The 26,937-nt window shown below is 48.3% G+C and overlaps 1 protein-coding gene across 1 annotated transcript; it reads left to right on the forward strand.

The window, feature by feature from the left end:
* The first annotated feature begins 761 nt into the window (after positions 1–761).
* gfi1b (growth factor independent 1B transcription repressor) lies at positions 762–26,714 on the forward strand. The gene is made up of 7 exons (XM_067969969.1): positions 762–2,590; positions 10,625–10,748; positions 19,931–20,095; positions 20,880–21,139; positions 22,066–22,203; positions 23,277–23,442; positions 25,105–26,714. Exons 2-7 carry the CDS (start codon positions 10,637–10,639, stop codon positions 25,284–25,286), a joined length of 1,023 nt encoding a protein of 340 aa, XP_067826070.1. The 5' UTR covers positions 762–2,590; positions 10,625–10,636; the 3' UTR covers positions 25,287–26,714.
* The last annotated feature ends 223 nt before the right edge of the window (positions 26,715–26,937 follow it).

Consider the following 26,937-nt stretch of genomic DNA (forward strand, 5'->3'; position numbering starts at 1 on the left):
CAGGACAGGACAACCTTACATTTAATATACTGTAAAACTGTGCACTGCCAGTGATAGGATATATGTACATTAAATATACTCCAAAACTGTGTGCACCCTCTAACAGAGTATCTGCACATTAAATATATTCTGAAACCTTGTGCTTCCAGTGACTTGGTATCTGTACATTAAATAAACTCCTTTCATTGTAACAGATATTGAGTGCAAACTGTCCACACATTGTAAAACCAGAGCAGCCACCACTGGGCAAATGTGAATGAGTGGCACAGACTGCAGACACCATTACACACACAGAACTGGGGGACTATTAGGAACATTATATATCTAGGCATTTTTATTTTAAAATAAAATGTGATTGACACTCCTAATTTTACTTGCAGGTGTGTTGAGATGTTGTTTTGTAAGTTCCTATCATTTTAGTGCATGCCTTGTATCGGTGTGTGTATTAATTCTCTCTATTGATGTGTGTGTCTGTCTCTCTGTTTATGTGTGTGTCTGTCTCTCTGAGTGTGTGTCTCTCTCCCTGCGTGTGTGTGTCTCTCTCTCTCTCTGGGTGTGTGTGTGTCTGTCTATGTGTGTGTCTCTCTCCCTGTGGGTGTGTTTGTTTCTCTTGCTGTGTTTGTGTGTGTGTGTCACTGCCTGTCTGTCTGTGACTATCTCTCTCTCCTTGTGGGTGTGTGCGTGTGTCTCTTCCTGTGTGTGTCTCTCTCTCTCTCTCTGGGTGTGTCTGTCTGTCTGTGTTGTCTCTCTGTCTCTCTCTCTCTGGGTGTGTCTGTCTGTCTGTGTGTATCTCTGTCTCTCTCTCTGGGTGTATCTGTCTGTCTGTGTGTGTCTCTCTCTCTGGGTGTGTCACTGTCTGTCTGTCTGTGTGTGTCTCTCTCTCTCTGGGTGTGTCTGTCTGTCTGTGTGTGTCTCTCTCTTCCCCTGTGGGTGTGTTTGTTTCTCTGCCTGTCCCTCAGCCTCACATCGATCCTTTCATCCTATTCCTCATGTTTGAGTGCCTCTTTACCTCTTTGTCCCTCTCACTGTCTATCTGTCCCCCTCTCTAGTTCCCTCTGATTCTGTTTGCCCGATTCTCTATCCCTCTCTTTATCCCTCTTTCTTTCTCTGTCACTACTAGTCTCACTGACTTTCTGTATATTTGTCTCTTTTTCTCTCTCTATTTCTCTCTTAGCATTAATTTGCATTTATACAGCATCTATAATATAATGAAATGTCCCAAGGCACTTTACGGAGAGATTGGACACTGGGCAGAAGTTGGATGATGACTTTACAGTAGAGGGGGCAGTTGGGGGAGGGGTGCGAATCGGAGGAGGTGAAGATGGCAGTTTTGATGGTAATATCTGAGGGGATCTTTCTGTCTCTGATTCTGTCTGCCCAACCCTCTGTCTCTGTCCCTGTGTACAATTCTCTGTCTGACCCGCTATTTGCCTTTCAGTTCCCGAGTGTTTTTCCCTTCATTCTTGTGTGCATGTGTCACTTTCTGTCCCTCTATGTGTGTGTATCTCTCTCTGTCCAGTCTCCTATTTGTGCCTCACTCTCTGTCCCTTTCTGTGGTTCTGTGTGTGCGTCCATATATAGCTCCCTGTGTGTTTGTATGTGTGTCTCTGTTCCACTATGTGTGTGTGTGTGTCTCTCTGTCCAGCTATGTGTATGTTTATCTCCCCAATGTGTTTGTCTCTCTCCCTCTCCCTCTGTGTATCTCAGTCCCTCTCTCTTTTATTGCTTCTGCGTGTCTCTGTCACTCTCCGTGTGCGTTTCTCTCTCTCTCTCACTCTGTCTCTCTTTTTATGTGTGTCTATCTCCGCCTCCCATGTGTGTGTCTCTATCTCTGTCTGTCTTTCAGTCCCTCTGTATGTGTCACTCTGACTTTGTATATGTGTGTGTCTCTCTCTGTCTCCATCTCTATCTCTGTGTCTTTCTATCCCCTTCTCTGCATTTCTTTGTAACTCTGTGTGTGTGTGTGCCTCTCTCTGTCTCTCTGTCCGTCTGTCTCTCCCTCTCTGACCGTCCGTCTCTCTCTCTCTGTCCGTCTGTCTCTGTCTGTCTCTCTCTCTGTGTCTGTCTGTCTCTCTCTGTCTGTCTGTCTGTCTCTGTCTCTCTCGCTCTCTGTCTGTCTGTCTCTCTCTCTCCGTCTGTCTCTCTCTCTCTCTGTCTGTCTGTCTCTGTCTCTCTCTCTGTCTGTCTCTCTGTCTCTCTCTCACTCTGTGTCTCTCTCTCTCTGTCTCTGTGTGTGTCTCTCTCTGTCTCTCTCTTTGTCTCTGTGTGTCTCTCTCTCTGTCAAAAAAAGTCTTGCACTTCACTCTTTTTCTATTGGCCAATGCGTGGCTCCCAGAAAACAGATTTGCGGAAAAAATAATTATCAGATTGAAAAATCAGGGCGGGTTAGAGAGAGAAAAAGCAAAAGAGGGAGAACCAGGCTGAGCTTAACGGACAGAGTCTGCGGCGGAGAGGCGGCGAGGGAGAGGAGTTTGTGTAAGTTCAGGAGCAACAAGTGCCGCAGCTCCGGGAGTTGGGACTCCGGGTCCAGTTTACACAGGACCAGCCGGCCCGGGTCAGGAACGGGTCCCAGTTGAAGTCTGCAGACTCGGTGAGTCTTGGAGGATTTAAAAACCCAGGCGGGACAATATTTTGTAAATAAATTATAGAAATAATAAACAGTCTTAAAGAAAAGGTGAAACATCAAGCTGTGAAATTAACACTTTGACCAGATGTGTTTGCAATGTACTTAATAAATATTTATTAATTCATATTAAAAATAATCAGTGAAGTGGTCGGACGTGGTGTAGGTTATTCCTAATTTGTATCTGGTCTGTTTATTGTGCCCCGGGGCTTCTTACACACCGGATTTCAGTGATAACCACACAGGGGTAGGAAATTCATCCTGGCCCCTCTACCAGCCCGGGCTGGTGCGAGCCCTAACTCTGCTCCGAATCCCCAATTACGTGTAAAAATGATCCGAATCCCAAACCTAACAGGGAGCCCTAAATACTGCGCAGCCCCTGGACCCAAAGTTTACAGTCCAAGTAATAGTCCCCCAATCCGAGGCTCTCCCCAATCCTCCATCTCTCCCCAAACCCTGGTCTCTCCCCAATCCTACTCTCTCCCCAATCCTACTCTCTCCCCAAATCCTACTCTCTCCCCAATCCTTCCTCTCTCCCCAAACCTACTCTCTCTCCCCAAACCTACTCTCTCCCCAAATCCTACTCTCTCCCCAAATCCTTCCCCTCTCCCCAAACCTACTCTCTCTCCCCAAACCTACTCTCTCTCCAAATCCTTCCTCTCTCCCAAATCCTTCCTCTCTCCCCAATCCTTCCTCTCTCCCCAATCCCTACTCTCTCCCCAATCCCTACTCTCTCCCCAAATCCTTCCTTTCTCCCCAATCCCTACTCTCTCCCCAATCCTACTCTCTCCCCAAATCCTTCCTTTCTCCCCAATCCCTACTCTCTCCCCAAATCCTTCCCCTCTCCCCAAACCTACTCTCTCTCCCCAAACCTACTCTCTCTCCCCAAACCTACTCTCTCCCCAAATCCTACTCTCTCCCCAAATCCTTCCCCTCTCCCCAAACCTACTCTCTCTCCCCAAACCTACTCTCTCCCCAAATCCTTCCTTTCTCCCCAATCCCTACTCTCTCCCCAAATCCTTCCCCTCTCCCCAAACCTACTCTCTCTCCCCAAACCTACTCTCTCCCCAAATCCTACTCTCTCCCCAAATCCTTCCCCTCTCCCCAAACCTACTCTCTCTCCCCAAACCTACTCTCTCCCCAAATCCTTCCTTTCTCCCCAATCCCTACTCTCTCTCCAAATCCTTCCTCTCTCCCAAATCCTTCCTCTCTCCCCAATCCTTCCTCTCTCCCCAATCCCTACTCTCTCCCCAATCCTACTCTCTCCCCAAATCCTTCCTTTCTCCCCAATCCTTCCTCTCTCCCCAATCCCTACTCTCTCCCCAATCCCTACTCTCTCCCCAAATCCTTCCTCTCTCTCCAATCCCTACTCTCTCCCCAATCCCTACTCTCTCCCCAATCCCTACTCTCTCCCCAAATCCTTCCTTTCTCCCCAATCCTTCCTCTCTCCCCAATCCCTACTCTCTCCCCAATCCCTACTCTCTCCCCAAATCCTTCCTTTCTCCCCAATCCTTCCTCTCTCCCCAATCCCTACTCTCTCCCCAATCCCTACTCTCTCCCCAAATCCTTCCTTTCTCCCCAATCCCTACTCTCTCTCCAAATCCTTCCTTTCTCCCCAATCCTACTCTCTCCCCAAATCCTTCCTTTCTCCCCAATCCCTACTCTCTCTCCAAATCCTTCCTTTCTCCCCAATCCCTACTCTCTCCCCAAATCCTTCCTTTCTCCCCAATCCCTACTCTCTCTCCAAATCCTTCCTTTCTCCCCAATCCTACTCTCTCCCCAAATCCTTCCTTTCTCCCCAATCCCTACTCTCTCCCCAATCCCTACTCTCTCTCCAAATCCTTCCTTTCTCCCCAATCCCTACTCTCTCTCCAAATCCTTCCTCTCTCCCCAATCCTACTCTCTCCCCAAATCCTTCCTCTCTCCCCAATCCTACTCTCTCCCCAAATCCTTCCTTTCTCCCCAATCCCTACTCTCTCCCCAATCCCTACTCTCTCTCCAAATCCTTCCTTTCTCCCCAATCCCTACTCTCTCTCCAAATCCTTCCTTTCTCCCCAATCCCTACTCTCTCTCCAAATCCTACTCTCTCTCCAAATCCTTCCTCTCTCCCCAATCCTACTCTCTCCCCAAATCCTTCCTCTCTCCCCAATCCTACTCTCTCCCCAAATCCTTCCTTTCTCCCCAAATCCTTCCTTTCTCCCCAATCCCTACTCTCTCCCCAAATCCTACTCTCTCCCCAAATCCTACTCTCTCCCCAATCCTACTCTCCCCAATCCAAGGCTCTCCCCAATCCTACTCTCTCCCCAATCCTGGTCTCTCCCCAGTCCTGGTCTCTCCCCATTCCTACTCTTTGAGTTAAAAGAAACGAAAATAAAAATTAATATATTAATATCTCCCACTTCATTTTGACCCTAAATGTAACTTTTTAAAGGGGTCCTGTCCTCACAAGAACAGTGTCAATTTATTTTGAAGAGGTGAATGTTGAATCTTTTGGGCAGAATCAATGGCAGAAATGATGAGTTTTGATGGGATTGGAATTGTTGTGTTACGTGTTTTCTATTGAAAAAAAAACTGTTTGGCAATTTCTTTTTCACTTTAATTGAACAGTAACCCAAATGGATGGACTTTCTGGAGCTTGTTAGAATCTGTGTGAGTCTCCACCCCATTTAACCTCCCCCTCTCCCCCTCCTATTTGAATAAAGACAAGGATTACTTATGATGTGGATGAATAAGGCCCGAAGCTTGTTAGGTGTGAAGCTGTTTGTGGCGATTCTACGTCGTGTGAAATCACTGGGAACCAGAAAAGGAACAAAAAAAGGGATCCAGAAACGAACAGCTCACTCCGAGTGCAGGACAGGTATAAAGGTGAACAGAGGGAGTCAGCATTTACTTCTTTCCTCTCCCCAATTCCACTTCCACAGGCTGCACCTAGTTCCCCAGCGCCAGCCAGTCACTCCTCACTTAGAAAGTGAATGCTGGCTGGCTCTTCGACCGTGAGGTCCGTCATAGGAGAGCACAATTCCATGATACACTCTGTCCAGCTGGTGTCACTGACAGTGATCGAGGAGCAGGAACACTGCATGATTTTCCTCCTCACTAACCCGGGGCACTCGGGCCAATTGTAACAGCTCACTCAACAACAACTTGCATTTATATAGTGCCTTTAACATAGAAAATCATCCCAAAGGGCTTCACAGAGGTGTAATCAAGGTTTTACGAATTAGCTCTCCCAGTTCATAGCTCGCTGCGAAGGGAATATCTATCGGGAATATAGGTGTCTGCACGATTTTCTATCCATTACTCATCAGCCGTGGCTCAGTGGGTAGCTCACTCACCCCTGAGTCAGATGGTCGTGGGTTCAAATCCCCTCCAGAGACTTAAGCACATAATCCAGGTTAACACTCTAGTACAGCACTGAGGGAGTGCTGCACTGTTAGAGGGGCCATCTTTCAAATGAGATGTTAAACTGAGGCCCCGGTGGATGTAAAAGATCCCATGGCACTATTTTGAAGAAGACCAGGGGCGTTTTCCCCAGTGTCCTGGCCAATATTCATCACTAAAACAGATTACCTGGTTGTTATCTCATTACTGTTTGTGGGATCTTGCTGTGCACAAATTGGTGGCCGTGTTTCCTACATTACAACAGGGACTACACTTCAAAAAGTACTCAGTGGCTGTAAAGCACTTTGGGACATCTCAAAGTCATAAAGGGTGCTATATTAAATGCAAGTTCTTTCTTTCCATTACTTAATCTGGGCACACTGACCTCTGCTCACACAGTGCTGATGGGGACACAATGGGAGTCTCCATTCCTAACATCAGAGAAGAGGCTGTGCTGGGGGAGCTCCTGCCCGATCATGAATTATCCAATCAGAGAGTCCGACCCAATCAGAGACTCCTATCCATTCATAGACTCTGACCCAATTATGACCCTCTAACCAATCAGAGACTCCGACCCAATTATGACCCTCTACCCAATCAGAGACTCTGACCCAATCATGGCCCTCTACCAAATACGAGACTCCGACCCAATCAGAGACTCTGATCCAATCAGGGACTCCTATCCAATCAGAGACTTACCCGATCAGAGACTCCTATCCAATCAGAGACTCTGATCCAATCAGGGACTCCTATCCAATCAGAGACTCTGATCCAATCAGGGACTCCTATCCAATCAGAGACTTAACCGATCAGAGACTCCTTTCCAATCAGAGACTCCTATCCAATCAGAGACTCCGACCCAATCATGGCCTCCTACCTTACCAGAACCAACATTCCCGTTCCCATTCAGATATCTCTTGTTCCCACTTTCTTGTGTATAAGTTTCCTGGGTTGTTGATTTTTTTTGGCTGGGGAATGTTCCAGGGTCTCAGTGAAATTCCACAGAAAAGATCGATGCCCGTTTGTGAAACTATTAATGCATTTTAGTTATAACATAGTTTGCCGTGTGTTACGGGAAAATTCTATTCTTGCAATAGATTGCCCGGTTATTTTTACCAGCACTCCAGCCTCTGACACACATCTGAGCTGAGAAACCACGAATAATCCTGAAATACATTAAAATGAGGGCGTGTCAGAAATTCCCAGAAAAATATCAGCATCTTTTGGAACCTTCCCATTCTGTCAATCAGCTTCCGCCAAGATGGGGTTGGGGAGCGGGGGCGGGTGAAAGGAAGAAGGAAGGAAGTTGAAGAGAAAGGGAGCACCAGGATGAAATCTAATTTAAATATAATTTTTTTCCGGCTAATATTCTCCACCAGTTTTTCTTCTTTCCTCTCCCGATGGCATTGAGTCTGGCTCTAGACGCAGTCTATGGGTGAATCATAGAATCATACAGCACAGAGGGAGATCATTCGGCCCATCGTGCCTGTGCTGGCTCTTTGCAAGAGCTATCCATTTAGTCCCACTCCCCCCTCCTCTTTCCCCGTAGCCCTGCAAATGTCCTCATTTTGAGTATTTATCCAATTCCCTTTTGAAAGTTATTATTGAATCTGCTTCCACCGCCCTTTCAGGCAGCGCATTCCAGATCAGAACAACTCGCTGCGTAAAACAAATTCTCCTCATCTCCCCTCTCTGGTTCTTTTGCCAATTATCTTAAATCTATGTCCTCAAGTTACTGACCCTCTTGCCAGTGGAAACAGTTTCTCCTTATTTACTCTATTGAAACCCTTCACAATCCTGAACACCTCACCAAAGGGTGCCAGGCTCCCTCTGGTACCTTGCCTCAGTAGCCATTAGTGAGTCTAGATAGTGAATGTTAGCAGGCTCTTTGACCACAGTGGCATCACACCAAAGCCTTGACCTGCACTCACCTGATGTACATCCATTTCCACAGCACTCACCAGATAAAATCCAGGAGCAGAGACCCTGGTCAATTTTCTCCCTATTAGCTCAGGGGTGCTGAGACCAATTGTAGTACATCACAGACCAGGAATCAAATCTGGGATCTTCCTGATCTGTAAGTCCCAGTATCACAGCACATAGTTCATTTCACTACTCGAGCCACTGGTGGATCCAGGGTATAGTTTAAGGAAGAGAGCAGATAGTAGAGAGCCATGAATTTGATTTTGTCAGTTGTATTAAATTAAGTTGATATTAAGAGGTTTAATTCGCTCTCTGTGCTATTTTTACCATGCTGGTTAACCTGTTTGTATCAACTCCCACCTTGCAACCATCCTAACCTCTGCTGCCCGTATCCTAACTCGCAACAAGTCCCGTTCACCCATCACCCCCTGTGCTCGCTGACCTACATTGGCTCCCGGTCTGGCAATGCTTCGATTTTAAAATTCTCATCCTTGTTTTCAAATCCCTCCATGGTCTCGCCCCTCCCTATCTCTCTGTGACCTCCTCCAGCCCTCCAACCCTCCGAGATCTCTGCGCTCCTCCAACGCTGGCCTCTTGCGTATCCCCCACTCCCTTTACGTGGCTCGGTGTCAAATTTTGTTTGATAACTCTCCTGTGAAGCGCCTTGGGACATTTTTCTATGTTAAAGCTGCTATATAAATGTAAGTTGCTGTTGTGTGCATACAGTTAACCTGTTTGAGTTAAATGGGATAATTGCATCAAAATAGCACTGACAGGAAGTTTTAAAAAATTTATTCTCAGGATGTGGGCATCGCTGGCAAGGCCGGCATTTATTGCCCATCCTGAGTTGCCCTGAGAAGGTGGTGATGGGCCTTCTTCTTGAACCGTTGGTAGCGGGTTTGATACAACTGAGAGGCTTGCTAGGCCACTTCAGAGGGCAGTTAAGAGTCAACCACATTGGTGTAGGATTGGAGACACATATAGGCCCAGACCGGGTAAGGACGGCAGGTTTCCTTCCATAAAGGACATTAACGAACTAGTTGAGTTTTTACAACAATCCCAAAGCTTCATGGTCACTTTTACTGATCCCAGCTTTTTAGTTCCAAATTTTTGAAACTGAGTTCAAATTCTCAAACTGCCCACAGTGGGATTTGTACTCACATTCTCTGGATTACTAGTCCAGTAACATAACCACTAGATGACCGTACCCATAAGTTAATACGAATGAGGGAATTAAACCCCAGTCAGTGCAGTTAATTCACTGGTTTTCTCTTACACCTGGTGACAGCTGAGGGATAATATCACATTTTGGAATGTTACAAAATCTGCTCCATTCATAAATGTGAAATCTTAGTTCCCAATATCTGTCCACCCACAAAATGATTAGTTTAACCAACACATATCCAAACTGGGTTGTTAACAGAAACAGCCACCCTAAAAAAAACTGTCTTTTTTTGTTGGCCAGATTTTAATTTTGTCGCTTCACGTGTGCTTCACTCCAATCTCCGAGGGAGACATGCATGTCCTGTGACCTGCTCTCTGGTTTTTGCTACCGACTGCCCATATTAGACGTCTAGCAGCAGCCCAGGAACAACCCTACTGATTGTGTGAGGTCATCTGTACTCGGGGCCTCCTTGCAGTGACCAGGCCGAGATTGGGAACTCAGCGGTTTGAGGGAGGGTCTTTGAACTTGCGTTCCCCTCTGCACTCCCCCCACCCCAATTGCTACGGCGATGTACATTCACACTCCACCGTGCGACATTTGGCTCTTCTCCGGAATTAGTTGGCCTATGCAAGCTCTTCCTGCCGTCTTTCCGACCAAATGTCACCATTTTATTCACAACAAACCAGTTGCCAGGGAGGCAGTCGCTTCACCTGGCTTCACACTGCTCGCCCCCATAGGAGAGAGTTATCGGTACATCGAGGAGACTTGCTGTAAGCAATGTCATTCGAATAAGGAAGAAAGATCGGAGAAACTCGGGCTTCTTAGCCCGCAGTCTGAAAAGTGATCTTCTAGAGGTCGACAAGATAGTTATGAAGGGTTTTGATCGGGTAGATAGAAACTATTTCCTAAACTGGTAGGTGGGTCGGTAACTAGAGGACACAGATTTAAGATAATTGGCAAAAGAACCAGAGGGAGAGATGAGAAGAATTTTTTTAACGCGGCGAGTTGGATAAATACTTGAAAAGGAAAAATTTGCAGGGCTATGGGGAAAGAGCAGGTGGGAGTGGGACTAATTGGACAGCTCTTTCAAAGAGCTGGCACGATGGGCCGAATGGCCTCCTTCTGTGCTGTAAGATACTATGATTCTATGATAGTTAAGGAAATGGAAAAGTAAACCTGGAATATTACTTCAAATTAAATCATGGGAGTGGAAGAAGCGGACATAGATTCAAACTAGTCAAAGGCAAATTTTAGGACCGATATCAGGAAGTTTGTCTTCAGATAAAGAGTGATCAACACTTGGAATTGATTCCCAAATAGAACAGGGGGGAGGGTATGGTGGCAAAAACCCTGGAATCTTTTAAGAGCCAATTGGATGCTGCAGTGGGCGGGAGGTTAGGATGGATGAATTACGATGGGCCGAATGGCTTCCTCACCATCTTGCGATCCTGCGAACGAGTTTTGTGTTTGGCAGTTTCAATTTATGATTTATTTTTCTCTCCGTTCTCTTCTTTCCCCTCCCAATGCCCCAGAGATATTTCATAATGCCGCGATCGTTCTTGGTGAAAATAAAGAAAGCAAACACCTATCACCAGCCTCGGTACACCGATGATGAAGTGTTTCCCAAACTGGAGCCAGTGCCATCACCTCCTATCGGTGAGTTTCCTACAGGACACAGACAACGCGAGGTGTGTTATCCCGTGTAACTATGGAAGTGTGCGTTTAATAATGGTGAAGAGGGGATTTATCAACTACTCCCTCTGTCTCTCCACCTCTCTCTTATCTTTTATTTACATTTCTATCTTTTATCCTTCCTTCCCGTCGCTGATGTTCTTCCTGTTTCTCTTTCTCTACTTTGACTTTCCAGCACTCTGTTTAGGTCTCTCGGCACCATTTGCCTGCATCATTCGAGAATCACTAGATTGATTCCTGGGGATGAGAGGGTTTTCGTTTGAGGAGAGAGTGAGTAGAATGGGCCTGTATTCTCTGGAGTTTAGACGAATGAGAGGTGATCTCGTTGAAACGTATAACATTCTTAGTGGGCTTGACAGGGTAGATGCTGAGAGGCTGTTCCCCATGACTGGAGAGTCCAGAACTAGGAGGTATAGTCTCAGGATAAGGGGTCGGCCATTTAGGACTGAGATGAGGAGGAATTTCTTCACTCAGAGGGTGGTGAATCTCTGGACTTCTCTACCCCAGAGGGCAGTGGATGCTCAGTCATTGAGTATATTCAGGACTGAGAGCGATAGATTTTTGGACTCTAAGGAAATCAAGAAATATGGGGATTGGGTGGGAAAGTGGAGTTGAGGCCGAAGATCAGACATGATCTGATTGAATGGGGAGCAGGCTCGTGGGGGCGTATGGTCCACTCCTGCTCTTATTTCTTATGTTCTTATTAATCAAAAAGGCTAATGGAATGTTAGCTTTTATAACTAGAGGGCTAGAATATAAAGGGGAGGAAGTTTTGCTACAGCTATACAAAGCCCTGGCTAGACCACACCTGGAGTAGTGTGTACAGTTCTGGGCACCGCACCTTGGATAGGACATATTGGCCTTGGAGGGAGTTCAGTGCAGATTCACCAAAATGTTACCAGGGCTCCAACGGTGTATATTATGAGGAGATATTATATAAACTAGGCTTGTATTCCCTAAAATATACAAGGTTAGTGGGTGGTTTGATTGAGGTTTTTAGGATTTTGATATGAATTGATAGAGTAGATATAGAGAAACTATTTCTGCTGGTGGGGGGACTCTAGGACAAGGGCACATAACGTTAAAATTAGAGCCAGACCATTCAGGAGAGAAGTGAGGAAACACTACTTCATATAAAGGGTGGTGGAAGTGTGGAACTCTCCCCCGCAAAATGCAGCAGATGCTCGCTCAATTAATAATTTTAAATCTGAGATCGATAGATTTTTGCTCGCCGAGGGTATTAAGGGATATGGAGCCTAGGCGGGTGGATGGAGTTAGGATATTCAACGAGATCAGCCATGATCTCATTGAATGGCGGAGCAGGCTCGAGGGGCTGAATGGCCTAATTCCGATTACTATGTTCCGATGCTCCCTCTTCCTCTCTGTCTCTCCATCTGTCCTGTCTGCTTCTCCTCTCTCTCGTAATGGATAAAGGACGTAGGACAACCATTGTTTATAAAATTGTGCATGCTGCTCATGGAATCCCCAGTCACATGCTCCAAGCGTACACTTTATTTATGTGGAACCCTAGGGGCCCCGATTTTAACCGTGGATGGGTGGGTGGTGGGTGTTCGGGTGAACCAAGTGACCATTCTTTGTGTAGGTCTTGAGCTCAAATCCCGCCGGAGAAAGTTATGAAATTGAATCGGAGAAATCTGGCCATTTATGGGCTGGCACCAGGAAAAATAACCCATGAAAAGCTACCAGATTGTCATAGACATGTAAAAGAAAATTGTGTGCTTTTTCTTTCGTTTCTTTGAACACTTCTGCTAATTAGTTATAAAAATATTGGAAATGGGAAAAAGTCTGTTTGACTGACAGCCAAGAATCATCTAATTGGGTAACAAAGAGTCTTTTCGCTTTCCCAATTGGCCGTGGGAAGGCGGGGCACCATGAGGATGGACAACTCAGGACTACATGCATGCTAAACAGCGGAAGCAACATGCTATGGACAGAGCTAAGCGATTCCACAACCAACGGATCAGATCAAAGCTCTGCAGTCCTGCCACATCCAGTCGTGAATGGTGGTGAACACTTAAACAACTAACAGGAGGAGGAGGCTCTGTAAACATCCCCATCCTCAACGATGGCAGAGTCCAGCACGTGAGTGCAAAAGACAGGGCTGAAGCGTTTGCAAGCATCTTCAGCCAGAAGAGCAGAGTGGATGATCCATCTCGGCCTCCTCCCGATATCCCCACCATCACAGAAGCCAGTCTTCAGCCAATTTGATTCACTCCACGTAATATCAAGAAACGCTCTGAGTGCACTGGATACAGCAAAGGCTATGGGCCCCGACAACATCCCGGCTGTAGTGCTGAAGACTTGTGCTCCAGAACTAGCCGCGTCTCTAGCCAAGCTGTTCCAGTGCAGCTACAACACTGGCATCCACCTGACAATGTGGAAAATTGCCCAGGTGTGTCCTGTCCACACAAAGCAGGACAAATCCAATCCGGCCAATTACCGCCCTATCAGCCTACTCTCAATCATCAGCAAAGTGATGGAAGGTGTCGTCGACAGTGCTATCAAGCGGCACTTACTCACCAATAACCTGCTGACCAATGCTCAGTTTGAGTTCCGCCAGGACCACTCGGCTCCAGACCTCATTACAGCCTTGGTCCAAACATGGACAAAAGAGCTGAATTCCAGAGGTGAGGTGAGAGTGACTGCCTTTGACATCAAGGCAGCATTTGACGAGTGTGGCATCAAGGAGCCCTAATAAAATTGAAGTCAATGGAAATCAGGGGGAAAACTCTCCAGTGGCTGGAGTCATACCTAGCACAAAGGAAGATGGTAGTGGTTGTTGGAGACCAATCATCTCAGCCCCAGGACATTGCTGCAGGAGTTCCTCAGGGCAGTGTCCTAGGCCCAACCATCTTCAGCTGCTTCATCAATGACCTTCCCTCCATCATAAGGTCAGAAATGGGGATATTCGCTGACGATTGCACAGTGTTCAGTTCCATTCGCAACCCCTCAAATAATGAAGCAGTCCGTGCCCGCATGCAGCAAGACCTGGACAACATCCAGGCTTGGGCTCATAAGTAGCAGTAACATTCACGCCAGACAAGTGCCAGGCAATGACCATCTCCAACAAGAGAGAGTCTAACCACCTCCCCTTGACATTCAACTGCATTACCATCACTGAATCCCCCACCATCAACATCCTGGGGGTCACCATTATCCAGAAACTTAACTGGATCAGCCACATAAATACTGTGGCTACAAGAGCAGGTCGGAGGCTGGGTATTCTGTGGCGAGTGACTCACCTCCTGACTCCCCAAAGCCTTTCCACCATCTACAAGGCACAAGTCAGGAGTGTGATGGAATACTCTCCACTTGCCTGGATGAGTGCAGCTCCAACAACACTCAAGAAGCTCGACACCATCCAGGACAAAGCAGCCCGCTTGATTGGCACCCCATCCACCACCCGAAACATTCACTCCCTTCACCACCGACGCACAGTGTGTACCATTCACAGGATGTACTGCAGCAACTCGCCAAGGCTTCTTCGACGGCACCTCCCAAACCCACGACCTCTACCACCTAGAAGAGCAAGAGCATCAGGCACATGGGAACAACACCACCTGCACATTCCCCTCCAAGTCACACACCATCCCGACTTGGAAATATATCGCCGTTCCTTCATCGTCGCTGGGTCAAAATCCTGGAACTCCCTTCCTAACAGCACTGTGGGAGAACCGTCACCACACGGACTGCAGCGGTTCAAGAAGGCGGCTCACCACCACCTTCTCAAGGGCAATTAGGGATGGGCAATAAATGCCGGCCTCGCCAGCGACGCCCACATCCCATGAACGAATAAAAAAAAACTCGGGTGACCAATGGCTGTAGCATGGGGGTGCGGGGCAGGGCCTCATGAAGATGGATATGTTGGGTATCCAATGGCAGGAGTGTGGGGGCGGAGCAGTTGGGGTCAGGAGGTCATGTGATGAAACCTCTGGGAACACTTCCAACCAGAGTTGGCAGCCCTGCTTGGTGGGTTCACAGAGGAGGAGGGGGGATAGCTGGTTGCCAAGCGACTGTGAAATTGTACCCCAACCAGAAGTTAATGCCCTGGGGTGGAGTGGGGGGGAAGGGGAAGAGAAAACTAACAAGGAAAAGCAATCTCAACCAGGCAGGGATGAAGAATTGATATATAAACTCCATTCTTATTATTTTTAATCTCTTTTCAAAAGAGGGCGGGAGACGGGGGTTTAGGCAGTCAGAAGTTGCTAACAGTAAACACAGGGATCATTATCTTTCCGTGATCAGTACCTGTAGCAGTGCTTTCATGAGGAAAGAGACTGAAAGCCATAACTCCCAACAAAGTGATTTGCATAAACCTGGGATGTGAAGCTCCATTCGGCAGTATAAACAAGGCAAGCGTGCAGATGCCCAGAGGAAGAGAGCACTGGCTCATCAACAGCAGGGGGGGTGGGGGGGAGGGAGGTTGGGGGGGAGAGCGGGGGTCCGGGGGGGGGGGGCATGTGGAATGGGAAAAGCAGAAATTGTACCAACCTTTGATTCCACTTTCCAGCTCCACAACGCTGTTGCCGGGCGCTGGATTAGGGGTTGTCAACCGAGTCTCCAGGAATGAAAGATTAATCTCCAGGACAGTGCTGAGAACAAAAACCCAGGAGAAAAGTCATAGAGGCGTTAAAAAAAATTGTGTTTTTAAAAAAAATGTCTTTGAACACTTTTGTTTACTAGTCGTAAAAATATTGGAGAGGGGGAGAAATGGCTGTTTGACTGACAGTCAAGAATCATCCAATCGGGTAATGAAGAGTCTGTTCGGTTTCCAATTGGCCGTGGGCAGGTGGGGTACCGTGAGGATAGACGTGTCGGGCGACCAATGGCGGGAGTGTGGGGGCGGGGAGGTTGGAGGCAGGAGGTCATGTGATGAAATCTCCAGGAATATGTCCAACCAGGGTTGGCAACCCTACGCTGGATGCTGGGGTCTTCCTCTCAATGTTGTGAACGGATCGGGGGGGGGCGGTGGGGAGGAGGAGTAGGGGTGAGGGGTGAGCTGACCTCTCAGTCTGCCTGCGTACACCAGCAATACGACTCTTACATTGCCGATCTGTGCGGCCCCATCCCCAGCATCGGGGAGAGTCAGCAACAACAATTTGCATTTATATAGCGCCTTTATCATAGTGAAACGTCCCAAGGCACTTCGCAGGAGCGTAAATCAGACAAAAATTGACACCGAGCCAAAGAAGGAGATATTAGGACAAGTGACCAAAAGCTTGGTCAAAGAGGTAAGTTGTAAGGAGGGTCTTAAAGAAGGTAGGTAGAGGCGGAGAGACTAAGGGAGGGAATTCCAGAGCATAGGACCTAGACGGCTGAAGGCACGGCCACTGATGGTGGGGGGAAGGGAGTGGAGGAGGGACAAGAGGCCAGAGTTAGAGGAATGCAGAGATCTCGGAGGGTTGTAGGGCTGGAGGAGGTTACAGAGATAGGGACGGGCCAGAAAGGTGACAGTACAAACGTGACCTTCTCTAACTGTGCCCAATCGACCTTACTGTCAATTCTCCAAAACCGTCCCATTAAATAACGGTGGGAAAAAGAGGGTGTGAGTTGGGACTGGGGGTGGTTGATTGTTAGAATTTACCTCTAATTCTAACTTAGGGCTTGAACCTAGCCCAAACTGATTGGACGAGAGGCTCCTCTATCTGAGGGTGCGACATCAACCGAACTTGGGACAGTGTCAACCCATTTCTTAGGGAGTTACGAGTCTAAAGCACAAAACTGCTCATAATTTGAATAAATTGAGAATAATAGAATTTTCCAACACAAAAGAGACCATTCGGCCCAGCGTCCCTGTGCTTCCCCACTGTTTCTGGTCGGGCATCACATGTCCTAAAAACCCTTTGTGTAAAATATATTCTCCCAACCTCTTACTTCATTCTTTTGGCGATGGTGTTAATTTTCTTCCCTCTAGTTGCCGACTTACCGTCCAGTGGAAATTTTCCCGAATTACTTTATCAAAACCTATCAGACTTTTCAACTCCTCGATCAGGATCTCCTCTTAACCTTCTTTGTTCTAATGGAAAGTACCCCAGCGAGGTGTGAGCTGTGGCTCAGTTAGTATCATGCGTGCCTCTGAGTCAGAAAGTCATGGGTTCAAATCACTCTCTAGGGACTTGAGCATGAAATCCAGGTTGTCACTCGCAGTGCAGTACTGAGGGAGTGCCGCACTGTTGTAGATGCTGTCTTTCAGATAAGACATTAAACCGTGGCCCTGTCTGCCCTCTCAGGTGATTGAATCTGTCTCCACCACCCCCTCGGGCAGTGCATTCCAGATCCTAACCACTCACTGTGTAAAAAAGTTTTTCCTCATGTCGCCTTTGGTTCTTTTGCCAATCACCTTAAATCTATGCCCTTTGGTTCTTGACGCTTCTGCCAATGGGAACAGTTTCTTTCTATCTACTCTGTCTAGACCCTTCATGATTTTTAATACCTTTATCAAATCTCCTCGCAACCTTCTCTGTTCCAAGGAGAACAATCCCAGCTTCTCCAGTCTATCCACATAACTAAAGTCCCTCATTCCTGGAATCATTCTAGTAAATCTCTTCTGCACCCTCTCTAAGGTCTTCACGTCTTTCCTAAAGTGCGGTGCCCAGAACTGGACACAATACTCCAGTTGTGGCCGAACCAGTGTTCTATAAAGGTTCATCATGACTTCCTTACTTTTGTACTCTATGCCTCTATTTATAAAGCCCAGGATCCCGTATGCTTTTTTAACTTCTTTCTCAACCTGCCCTGCCACCTTCAAAAATTTGTGCACATATACCCCCAGATCTCTCTGTTCCTGTACCCATTTTAAAGTTATGCCCTCTAGTTTATATTGCCTCTCCTTGTTCTTCCTACCGAAATGTATCACTTCACATTTTTCTGCCTTAAATTTCATCTGCCACGTGTCCGCCCATTCCACCAGCCTGTCTCTATCCTCTTGCAGTTTATCACTATCCTCCTTACTGTTCAATACTTTTTCAAATTTTGTGTCATCTGCAAATTTTGAAATTGTGCCCTGTACACCCAAGTCCAAGTCATTAATATATATCAAGAAAAGCAGTGGTCCCAGCACCAAACCCTGGGGAACACCACTGTACACCTCCCTCCAGTCCGAAAAACAACCGTTCACCACTACTCTCTGTTTCCTGTCACTTAGCCAATTCTGTATCCATGTTGCTACTGCCCCCTTTATTCCATGGGCCGCAATCTTGATGATAAGCCTACCATGTGGCACTTTATCAAACACCTTTTGAAAGTCCATATACACCACATCAACTGCATTGCCCCCATCTACCCTCTCTGTTACCTCATCAAAAAACTGCATCAGGTTAGCAAAACATGATTTGCCTTTAACAAATCCATGCTGGCTTTCCCTAATCAATCCACCCTCATCCAAGTGACTGTTAATTCTGTCCCGAATTATAATTTCTAAAAGTTTCCCCACCACCGAGGTTAAACTGACTGGTCTATATTTACTGGGTTTATCCTTACACCCTTTTTTGAAAGGGGTGTAACATTTGCAATTCTCCAGTCCTCTGGCACCACCCCTGTATCTAAGGATGTTTGGAGGTTTACGGCCAGTACCTCCGCAATTTCCACCCTTACTTCCCTCAGCAACCTAGGATACATCCCATCCGGACATGGTGACTTATCTACTTTAAGTACAGCTAGCCTTTCTAGTACCTCTTCTTTATCTTTTTTTAACCCATCCAGTATCTCAACTATATCTTCTTTTGCTGAGACTCTGGCAGCATCTTCTTCCTTGGTAAAGACAGATGCAAAGTACTCATTTAATATCTCGGCCATCCCCTCTGCCTCCATGATTAGATCTCCTTTATGGTCCCTAATCGGCCCCACCCCTCCTCTTGCTACCCGTTTACTGTTAACATGCCTGTAGAATACTTTTGGATTCCCTTTTACGTTGGCCCCCAGTCTATTCTCATACGCCCTCTTTGCCCCTCTTATTTCCTTTTTCACTTCCCCTCTGAACTCTCTATATTCTGCCTGGTTCTCACTTGTTATTATCTCATTGCTGTTTGTGGGACCTTGCTGTATGTAAATTGACTGCCACGTTTCCTACATTACAACAATGGCTACATTTCAAAAGTACCTTATCAGCTGTGAAGAGCTTTGGGACGTCCTGGGGTTGTGAAAGGCGCTATAGAAATGCACGTTCTTTCTTCTATTTGTCTCCCCTCTTCCCTCTCCCCGGTTACTATAATTGTGGAAAAAGGAAGGTCCTTTTAGTGTAAAGATTAAAATGGTGTGGATTTTTTCACGCTGTGCTAAATGCTAGAATGTGGTTAAACCAAGGCTCTATATTCAAATCAGTTTCATTCAAATCAGGGTCCTTTCGCAGTTGAGTGGAGCAGGTGATTCACTCAGCACTGGGGGCGTTGGAGTGAGTTCAGGAAGAAGGGGAGGCCGCATCTGAATCAGATCCGCATCAGCCTCCTCGCGGAGAGGGCGAATAAAGCAGAGGTGGAGGGAGGGGACTCTTTACGTGAAACCAAGAGGTTTTATTAATCCTGCTCTCCCTCTCGTCTCAACCCCAGACTTCTCTCCCCGCCCGCTTTCCATTTTAGTTTCTATTATGAAGGGTTTTGATTCGGGCAGTGGCAGAGAAGATGTTTCCACTTGTGGGGGAGGCCAAAGCTAGGGGCCATTAATATGAGATAATCGCCAATAAATCCAATAGGGAATTCAGGAGAAATGCCTTTACCCAGCGAGTGGTGAGAATGTGGAACTCGCTCCCACATGGAGTGGTTGAGGTGAATGGCGTAGATGCATTTAAGTGGAAGCTAGATAAACACATGAGGGAGAAACGAATAGAAGGATATGCTGATAGGGTGAGATGAAGTAAGGAGGGAGGCGGCTTGTGTGGAGCATAAACACCAGCACAGACCAGCTGGGCTGAATGGCCTGTTGCTGTGCTGTAAACTCTATGTAATTCTCTAAACTGCTGGCAAAATATCCCACCGGCAGCAATGGGAGATCCAAATGCCATGGCACACTCTGACACCATCGCCGACACCAGCAACACTGCCTCAAGCATTCCCCCACCACTCTCCCTTCCCCTTTTTACTTCCTTGTAAGATTTTAATACAATATGAATAACTTTTATTGCTTTTCCCCAGATTCGCCCTCTTGGTCTCCAGCGCAGTTTACGGCCCCCGGTGCGGGGGTGAAAGGTCATGGTGCCGAGCGTGGGCGGGAGGAAGCTGCTTGGGAGAATGGCACAGCCAATGAGGGGACGCCCCTGTGTCACGTGACTAAAGCCGCTGCCCACAACTTCTCTCCAGGTACCAGGACCTCATTTACTGTTTGTGAGCAGCAACATCACCAGCTTACCCGATTTAAAAGGGGGCCCAACAGGGAGTTTTTCACTTGCAAGTATGATAGCAACTTATGAGCAAAGCTTGCAAGAGTATGAAAAGAAAACCTTGCATTTATATGGCGCTTTTCATAACCTCAGGATGTCTCAAAGCACTTTACAGCCAATTAAGTACTTTTTGAAGTTCAGTCGTTGTTGTAATGTAGGAAACACGGCAGCCAATTTGCGCACAGCAAGGTCCCACAAACAGCGATGTCCTAATGACCAGATCATCTGTTTTACTGGTGGTTGAGGGATCAATATTGGCCATGACTTCCCTGCTCTTCTTCGAAATAATGGCCGTGGGATGTTATACATCCACCCGAGAAGGCAGACAGGGCCTCGGTTTAACTTCTCATCTGAAAGACGGCACCTCCGACAGCGCAGCACTCCCTCAGTACTGCACTGGGAGTGTCAGCCTAGATTATGTGCTCATGTCTCTGGAGTGGGATTTGAACTCACAACCTAAGACACGAGAGTGCTACCCACTGAGCCACAGCTGACGCCTGTATATTGAGAGTACCTCAATGCTGGAAGCCTGCAAACAATGGCCTAGATTTTCCACCCAACTCACACCAGCTCCCGACAGAGGCCGAAACTTCACGGCCTTTGGGATTTTCCATTGGAAGCGATGGGCTCGCACAGATGGGGCGGGAGGTGCAGGGGTCAAAATGATTGTTTGTGTATTTTAACATTCATTTCTATTTCTTCAGGTTCCCTTCTCCCAAGATCGTCTGTCAGTAAAGAGTGCTTGCTGACTCCGGCCTACAAACCAAGCTTCCCCTGGGACACGTTCCAGAATGTGTACGACCTCTGCCACCTCTCCTCCAGCTTCCAGTCTACCCTCCTGGTGGGCGCGACGGGTCTGTACAGGTCCAGCATTTCAAGTTCGTTGGAGACTGACCAGCCTATCGATTACAGCACACATTACACCTCAGAATTGAAGTCTTACCACTGCATAAAGTGCAACAAGGTAACTGCGGCAGAAAGTAATTCAAAAAGAAAGAGAGAGAGAGAGAGAGAGAGACGAGAGAGGAGACACCCCCCTCCCCGCCCGCCCGCCCAATTTGCACACGCCGCAATCCCAGCATTTAGAGCGGGATGGAGCCCTGCGGAACCTTCCAGCACTGACTTTGTGGCTTAGTGGGTCGCACTCTTGCCTCTGAATCAGAAGATTGTGGGTTTAAGTCCCGCTCCGGAGACTTAAGCCCCCTAATCCAGGCTTACGCTCCCTGTGCAGTTTTGAGGGAGTGCTGCACTGTCGGAGGTGCCGTCTTTCAGATGAGATGTTAAACCGAGGCTCCTTCTGCCCTCTCAGGTGGGTGTATAAGATTCCACGGCCACTATTTTCAAGAAGAGCAGGCGAGTTCTCCCAGATGTCCTGGCCAATATTTATCCCTCAACCAACGTCACTAAAAATAGATTATCTGGTCAATGTCACATTGCTGTTTGTGGGATCTTGCTGTGCACAAATTGGCTGCCACGTTTCCTACATTACAACAATGACTACACTTCAAAGGGGCTTCATTGGCCCTGACGCACTTTGGGACATCCTGAGGTCATGAAAGACACGATATAAATGCAAGTTCTTTCCTTCTCTATAAGGGGGCTGAGAATTTTTATAAGAAAAAATAAATCTTACCTCATCTCTGGGGGTCCTGACGCTTCCTTGGTTTGGCCGCCATCACTCGTGGGACCCATGTGCACCTATCAAGAGGCCGATACATCTCATCTCACTGGGCGTACTGGCCTTCGTACTTATACCAGGTCCCACTGTGAAAGGGAATGTGAATGAGAATGGGAATGGGAATGGGAATGGGAAAGTATTGAATGTGACATCGAAGTACAGTCAGAGTTCCTTAATTCACTGGGAAGGGCTTGTGATCCCTGCATTAACAGGTCTTCTCCACCCCCCACGGCCTGGAGGTCCACGTCAGGAGGTCACACAGTGGGATGCGACCCTTCTCCTGTGACCTGTGTGGGAAAACGTTCGGTCACGCGGTCAGCCTGGAGCAGCACATGAACATCCACTCACAGGTAACCCCGGTCCCTCCCAGTCTCCGCAGTAAGGTCAGCAATCCAGGTCTTTAAAACGACAGGGTCCCAAAAAACCCGGAGTTGCGGTGGGGGGTGGTGGTGGCGAGGAGGGGAGAGGTGCATTTCGACTGACGTTTGTGGGTTCCGTGGGGTTTAGGGGGGTTCCCTTCTACAAAGGCCAGTGACGGGTGTCTATGCCACCATGGGGCATGTCTGCGGCACCTGCCAACGGCTACAGGCTGACAAGTCTGGTGGGGGTGGCTCGGTTGGTGGGAGAGTGAGGGGAGGGGGGTTGTTGGAGCTACCACCAGTGGCCTCCCCTTACAAAAGGGGCGTTTTAAAACATTTAATTTTTTAGCACCTTCAGGACTGGAGGGGACCTGTACCCCAGTGAGAGTCAGCACCTTCAGGAGAGGAGGGGACCTGTACCCCAGTGAGAGTCAGCACCTTCAGGACAGGAGGGGACCTGTACCCCAGTGAGAGTCAGCACCTTCAGGAGAGGAGGGGACCTGTACCCCAGTGAGAGTCAGCACCTTCAGGAGAGGAGGGGACCTGTACCCCAGTGAGAGTCAGCACCTTCAGGAGAGGAGGGGACCTGTACCCCAGTGAGAGTCAGCACCTTCAGGAGAGGAGGGGACCTGTACCCCAGTGAGAGTCAGCACCTTCAGGAGAGGAGGGGACCTGTACCCCAGTGAGAGTAAGCACCTTCAGGAGAGGAGGGGACCTGTACCCCAGTGAGAGTCAGCACCTTCAGGAGAGGAGGGGACCTGTACCCCAGTGAGAGTCAGCACCTTCAGGAGAGATGGGGACCTGTACCCCAGTGAGAGTCAGAACCTTCAGGAGAGATGGGGACCTGTACCCCAGTGAGAGTCAGCACCTTCAGGAGAGATGGGGACCTGTACCCCAGTGAGAGTCAGCACCTTCAGGAGAGGAGGGGAGAAAATTAGGGAAAACGTATTGCGATATTCGCATCTGTAGTTGTATGTTAAGTTGTATGGACCTGTTTTTATTTATTTTAATAAGGGCTGTGGCAGGTCCAGATTCAGACTCACTCATGCTATTTTCTTTTGCAGGAAAGAATCTTTGAATGTAAAATGTGTGGGAAAACCTTCAAGAGATCGTCCACACTATCCACTCACCTGCTGATTCACTCAGACACCCGGCCCTACCCCTGCCAGTACTGTGGAAAACGCTTCCACCAGAAGTCAGACATGAAGAAGCACACCTATATCCACACAGGTACGCAGGAGCACACCTATATCCACACAGGTACGCAGGAGCACACCTATATCCACACAGGTACGCAGGAGCACACCTATATCCACACAGGTACGCAGGAGCACACCTATATCCACACAGGTACGCAGGAGCACACCTATATCCACACAGGTACGCAGGAGCACACCTATATCCACACAGGTACGCAGGAGCACACCTATATCCACACAGGTACGCAGGAGCACACCTATATCCACACAGGTACGCAGGAGCACACCTATATCCACACAGGTACGCAGGAGCACACCTATATCCACACAGGTACGCAGGAGCACACCTATATCCACACAGGTACGCAGGAGCACACCTATATCCACACAGGTACGCAGGAGCACACCTATATCCACACAGGTACGCAGGAGCACACCTATATCCACACAGGTACGCAGGAGCACACCTATATCCACACAGGTACGCAGGAGCACACCTATATCCACACAGGTACGCAGGAGCACACCTATATCCACACAGGTACGCAGGAGCACACCTATATCCACACAGGTACGCAGGAGCACACCTATATCCACACAGGTACGCAGGAGCACACCTATATCCACACAGGTACGCAGGAGCACACCTATATCCACACAGGTACGCAGGAGCACACCTATATCCACACAGGTACGCAGGAGCACACCTATATCCACACAGGTACGCAGGAGCACACCTATATCCACACAGGTACGCAGGAGCACACCTATATCCACACAGGTACGCAGGAGCACAGAGGGAGAGAAAGGGGGAAACAGAGACAAAGAGACACAGACGGAGAGAAAAAGCGAGAGACAGAGACTGAGACACTGCAAACTTTGACATTATGGCCCTCTATACCCAAGTCCAGGTCATTAAATATATCAAAACGAGCAGTGGTCCTGATACCAACCCCTGGGGAACACCACTGCACAATTCCCTCCTGTCTGAAAAATAACCGTCCACCACTACTCTCTGCTTCCTGTCCCTTAGCCAATTTCGTATTCACTCAGCAACTGTCCCTTTAATCCCAATGTGGTATAAAATTTCAGATCAATGTTGTTTAATGACGGTGACGCATCACAGAGTGCGGAAGCCCTTCAGATAACCTGCTTCCCTCCTGCAGCCGGCAATGTTACCAGTACCCGATGACGCAGTCCCCACTTTGGTATCGACCGTGGCTCAGTGGTTAACACTCTTGCCATTTGAGTCAGCAGGTCATAGGTTTAAATCCCACTCCAGAGGCCAGTTCACAAAACCTAAGCTGACAATTCAGTGCAGTACTGAAGGAGTGCTGCGCTGTCGGATGAGACATTAAACCGAGGCCCTGTTGCCCTCTCGGGTGGATGTAAAAGATCCCAGGGCACTATTTCGAAGAAGAGCAGGAGAGTTCTCCCCGGTGTCCTGGGGCTAATATTTATCCCTCAACCAACATCACTTAAAAAACAGATGATCTGATCAGTATCACATTACTGTTTGTGGGATCTTGCTGTGCACAACTTTGCTGCCGCATTTCCTACGTTACAACAGTGGCTACACTTCAAAAAAGTGCCGTAAAGGGACGTCCTGAGGTGGTGAAAGGTTTTTGTATAAATGCAAGTTCTTCTCTTTGTTAACTTGCCTTTTTGTTTTGGTTTTTTTTTTAAATTCCAGGCGAGAAGCCTCACAAATGCCAGGTGTGCGGGAAATCGTTCAGTCAGAGCTCCAACCTCATCACCCACAGCCGCAAGCACACCGGCTTCAAACCCTTCGGCTGCGAGCTGTGTGCCAAGGGCTTCCAGCGCAAGGTGGACCTCCGGCGTCACCACGAGACTCAGCACAGCCTGAAGCATTAGGAGTTGGCAGCGATTCAATACTTGAGGTGTGGGGTGGGCGGGGGGTGGAGGAGGAAGACAGGCAGCGAACAATGAACCAGCAATGCTCCAGGACCAATCGCAAGCCTTTCTCAAGGCCGAACCCCACCGCCACCCCCCCCCCCACCCGATACCAAAACAAACTAATCGCTGGACGGGGGGCATTCGACGGGCGCCTCGGTTAACATGCTAAGCAAATGCGCACCACGCAACGGGAAAGAACATCTGGGTCCCTGTTTGCTTTGGTCCTCCTCACCTCTTCTGATCTAAGCCGTTTCAGAGACAACCTGCGTATTATTTCTGAAATAACGTTACTGTAAGATCTTTAATCGGATCCCCCCTGATGGGGGAATCCACCGAGTGATTCTCATCCTCCTCTTCAAATCCCTCCATGGCCTCGCCCTCTCCCTATCTCTGTAATCTCCTCCAGCCCTACAACCCTCTGAGATCTCTGCGGCTCCGCCAACTCTGGCCTCTCGTGCGCCCCGCACGCCCTTCGCTCCACCATTGGCGGCCGTGCCTTCAGCCGCCTAGGCCCTAAGCTCTGGAATTCCCTCCCTAAGCCTCTCCGCCTCTCTACCTCTCTCTCTCTTCCTTTAAGACCCTCCTTAAAACCCACCTCTTTGACCAAGCTATTAGTCGCCCCATCTAATAGTTCCTTCGTTGGCTCGGTGACAGTTTTTATCTGATAATCACCCCTGTGAAGCGCCTTTGGATGTTTTGCTACGTTAAAGGCAAGTTATTGTTGCTGTTGGCAGAGGGTCTGACCTGCGGCAGAGCCTGTAGCACCTTGTGAGGACCGGATTACCGACCCCCTCCTCCATCCCCCTGCTCCTCCTCCTTCTTCCCCCCTCCCCCCATGCGTCTCCGGGGACCCAATCGCGGCCCCGAGCTGGCGGGAGAACAGCCGAGGGGCTGTGACTGCAGGGGACCAGAATCAAGGTACGTGCTCAGGATGCTCCAAGCAGACTGGTCCTTTCCCCCGCACCCTCCAAGCGTGTGTGGTATGCTTTGAACACTTTTGTTTATTAGTTATAAAAATATTGGAGATGGGGAGAAAAAGATTGTTTGACTGACAGCCAAGAATCGTCCAATTGGGTAACGAGGAGTCTGTTCGCTTTCCAATTGGCCATGGGAAGGCATTGCACTGCGAGGATGGACATGTCGGGCGACCAATGGTGAGAGTGTGGGGGCGGGACACTGTGAGGATGGACAAGTCGGGCGACCAATGGTGGGAGTGTGGGGGCAAGGTGTTTGGAGGCAGGAGGTCATGTGTTGAAACCTCCAGGAATATGTCCACCAGGGTTGGCAACCCCTAGTGCGTTGTGATAAGGGGTTTTTCCACTGCTGTTGTTTCTCTCTTTTCTGATACCGGATGAAGTTTACTGAGAATAAAATCTTGTTGAATTAGCCGGTTTTGTGTCAGTGGAGTGTTTTTCCATATCTTTTTTTTTTAAATGTTAATTTTTCTGAACCATCCCTGGTGCTACTGCAGAATAGCCCATGACCTATGACCCAACAAGTTGCAGCTTCCTTGCCTGACAATTAACCCTAAGACACTGCACCATTCCCCTGCCATGAGAGACCAGAGGGGAGGAGGCTAACGGGCAAAGGTGGGGTCCCTGGTATGAGT

Source organism: Heptranchias perlo, chromosome 31, assembly GCF_035084215.1.
Source record: "Heptranchias perlo isolate sHepPer1 chromosome 31, sHepPer1.hap1, whole genome shotgun sequence".
In the NCBI taxonomy this organism is placed as follows: domain Eukaryota; kingdom Metazoa; phylum Chordata; class Chondrichthyes; order Hexanchiformes; family Hexanchidae; genus Heptranchias; species Heptranchias perlo.

Bases quoted from the DNA above. Each gene is read 5' to 3' on its own strand.
- gfi1b (XM_067969969.1), top strand. From the start codon at position 10,637: ATGCCGCGATCGTTCTTGGTGAAAATAAAGAAAGCAAACACCTATCAC. The intron at 22,204-23,276 runs GTAACCCCGGTC...TTTCTTTTGCAG, and splicing joins ACATGAACATCCACTCACAG to GAAAGAATCTTTGAATGTAA. The intron at 23,443-25,104 runs GTACGCAGGAGC...TTTAAATTCCAG, and splicing joins GCACACCTATATCCACACAG to GCGAGAAGCCTCACAAATGC.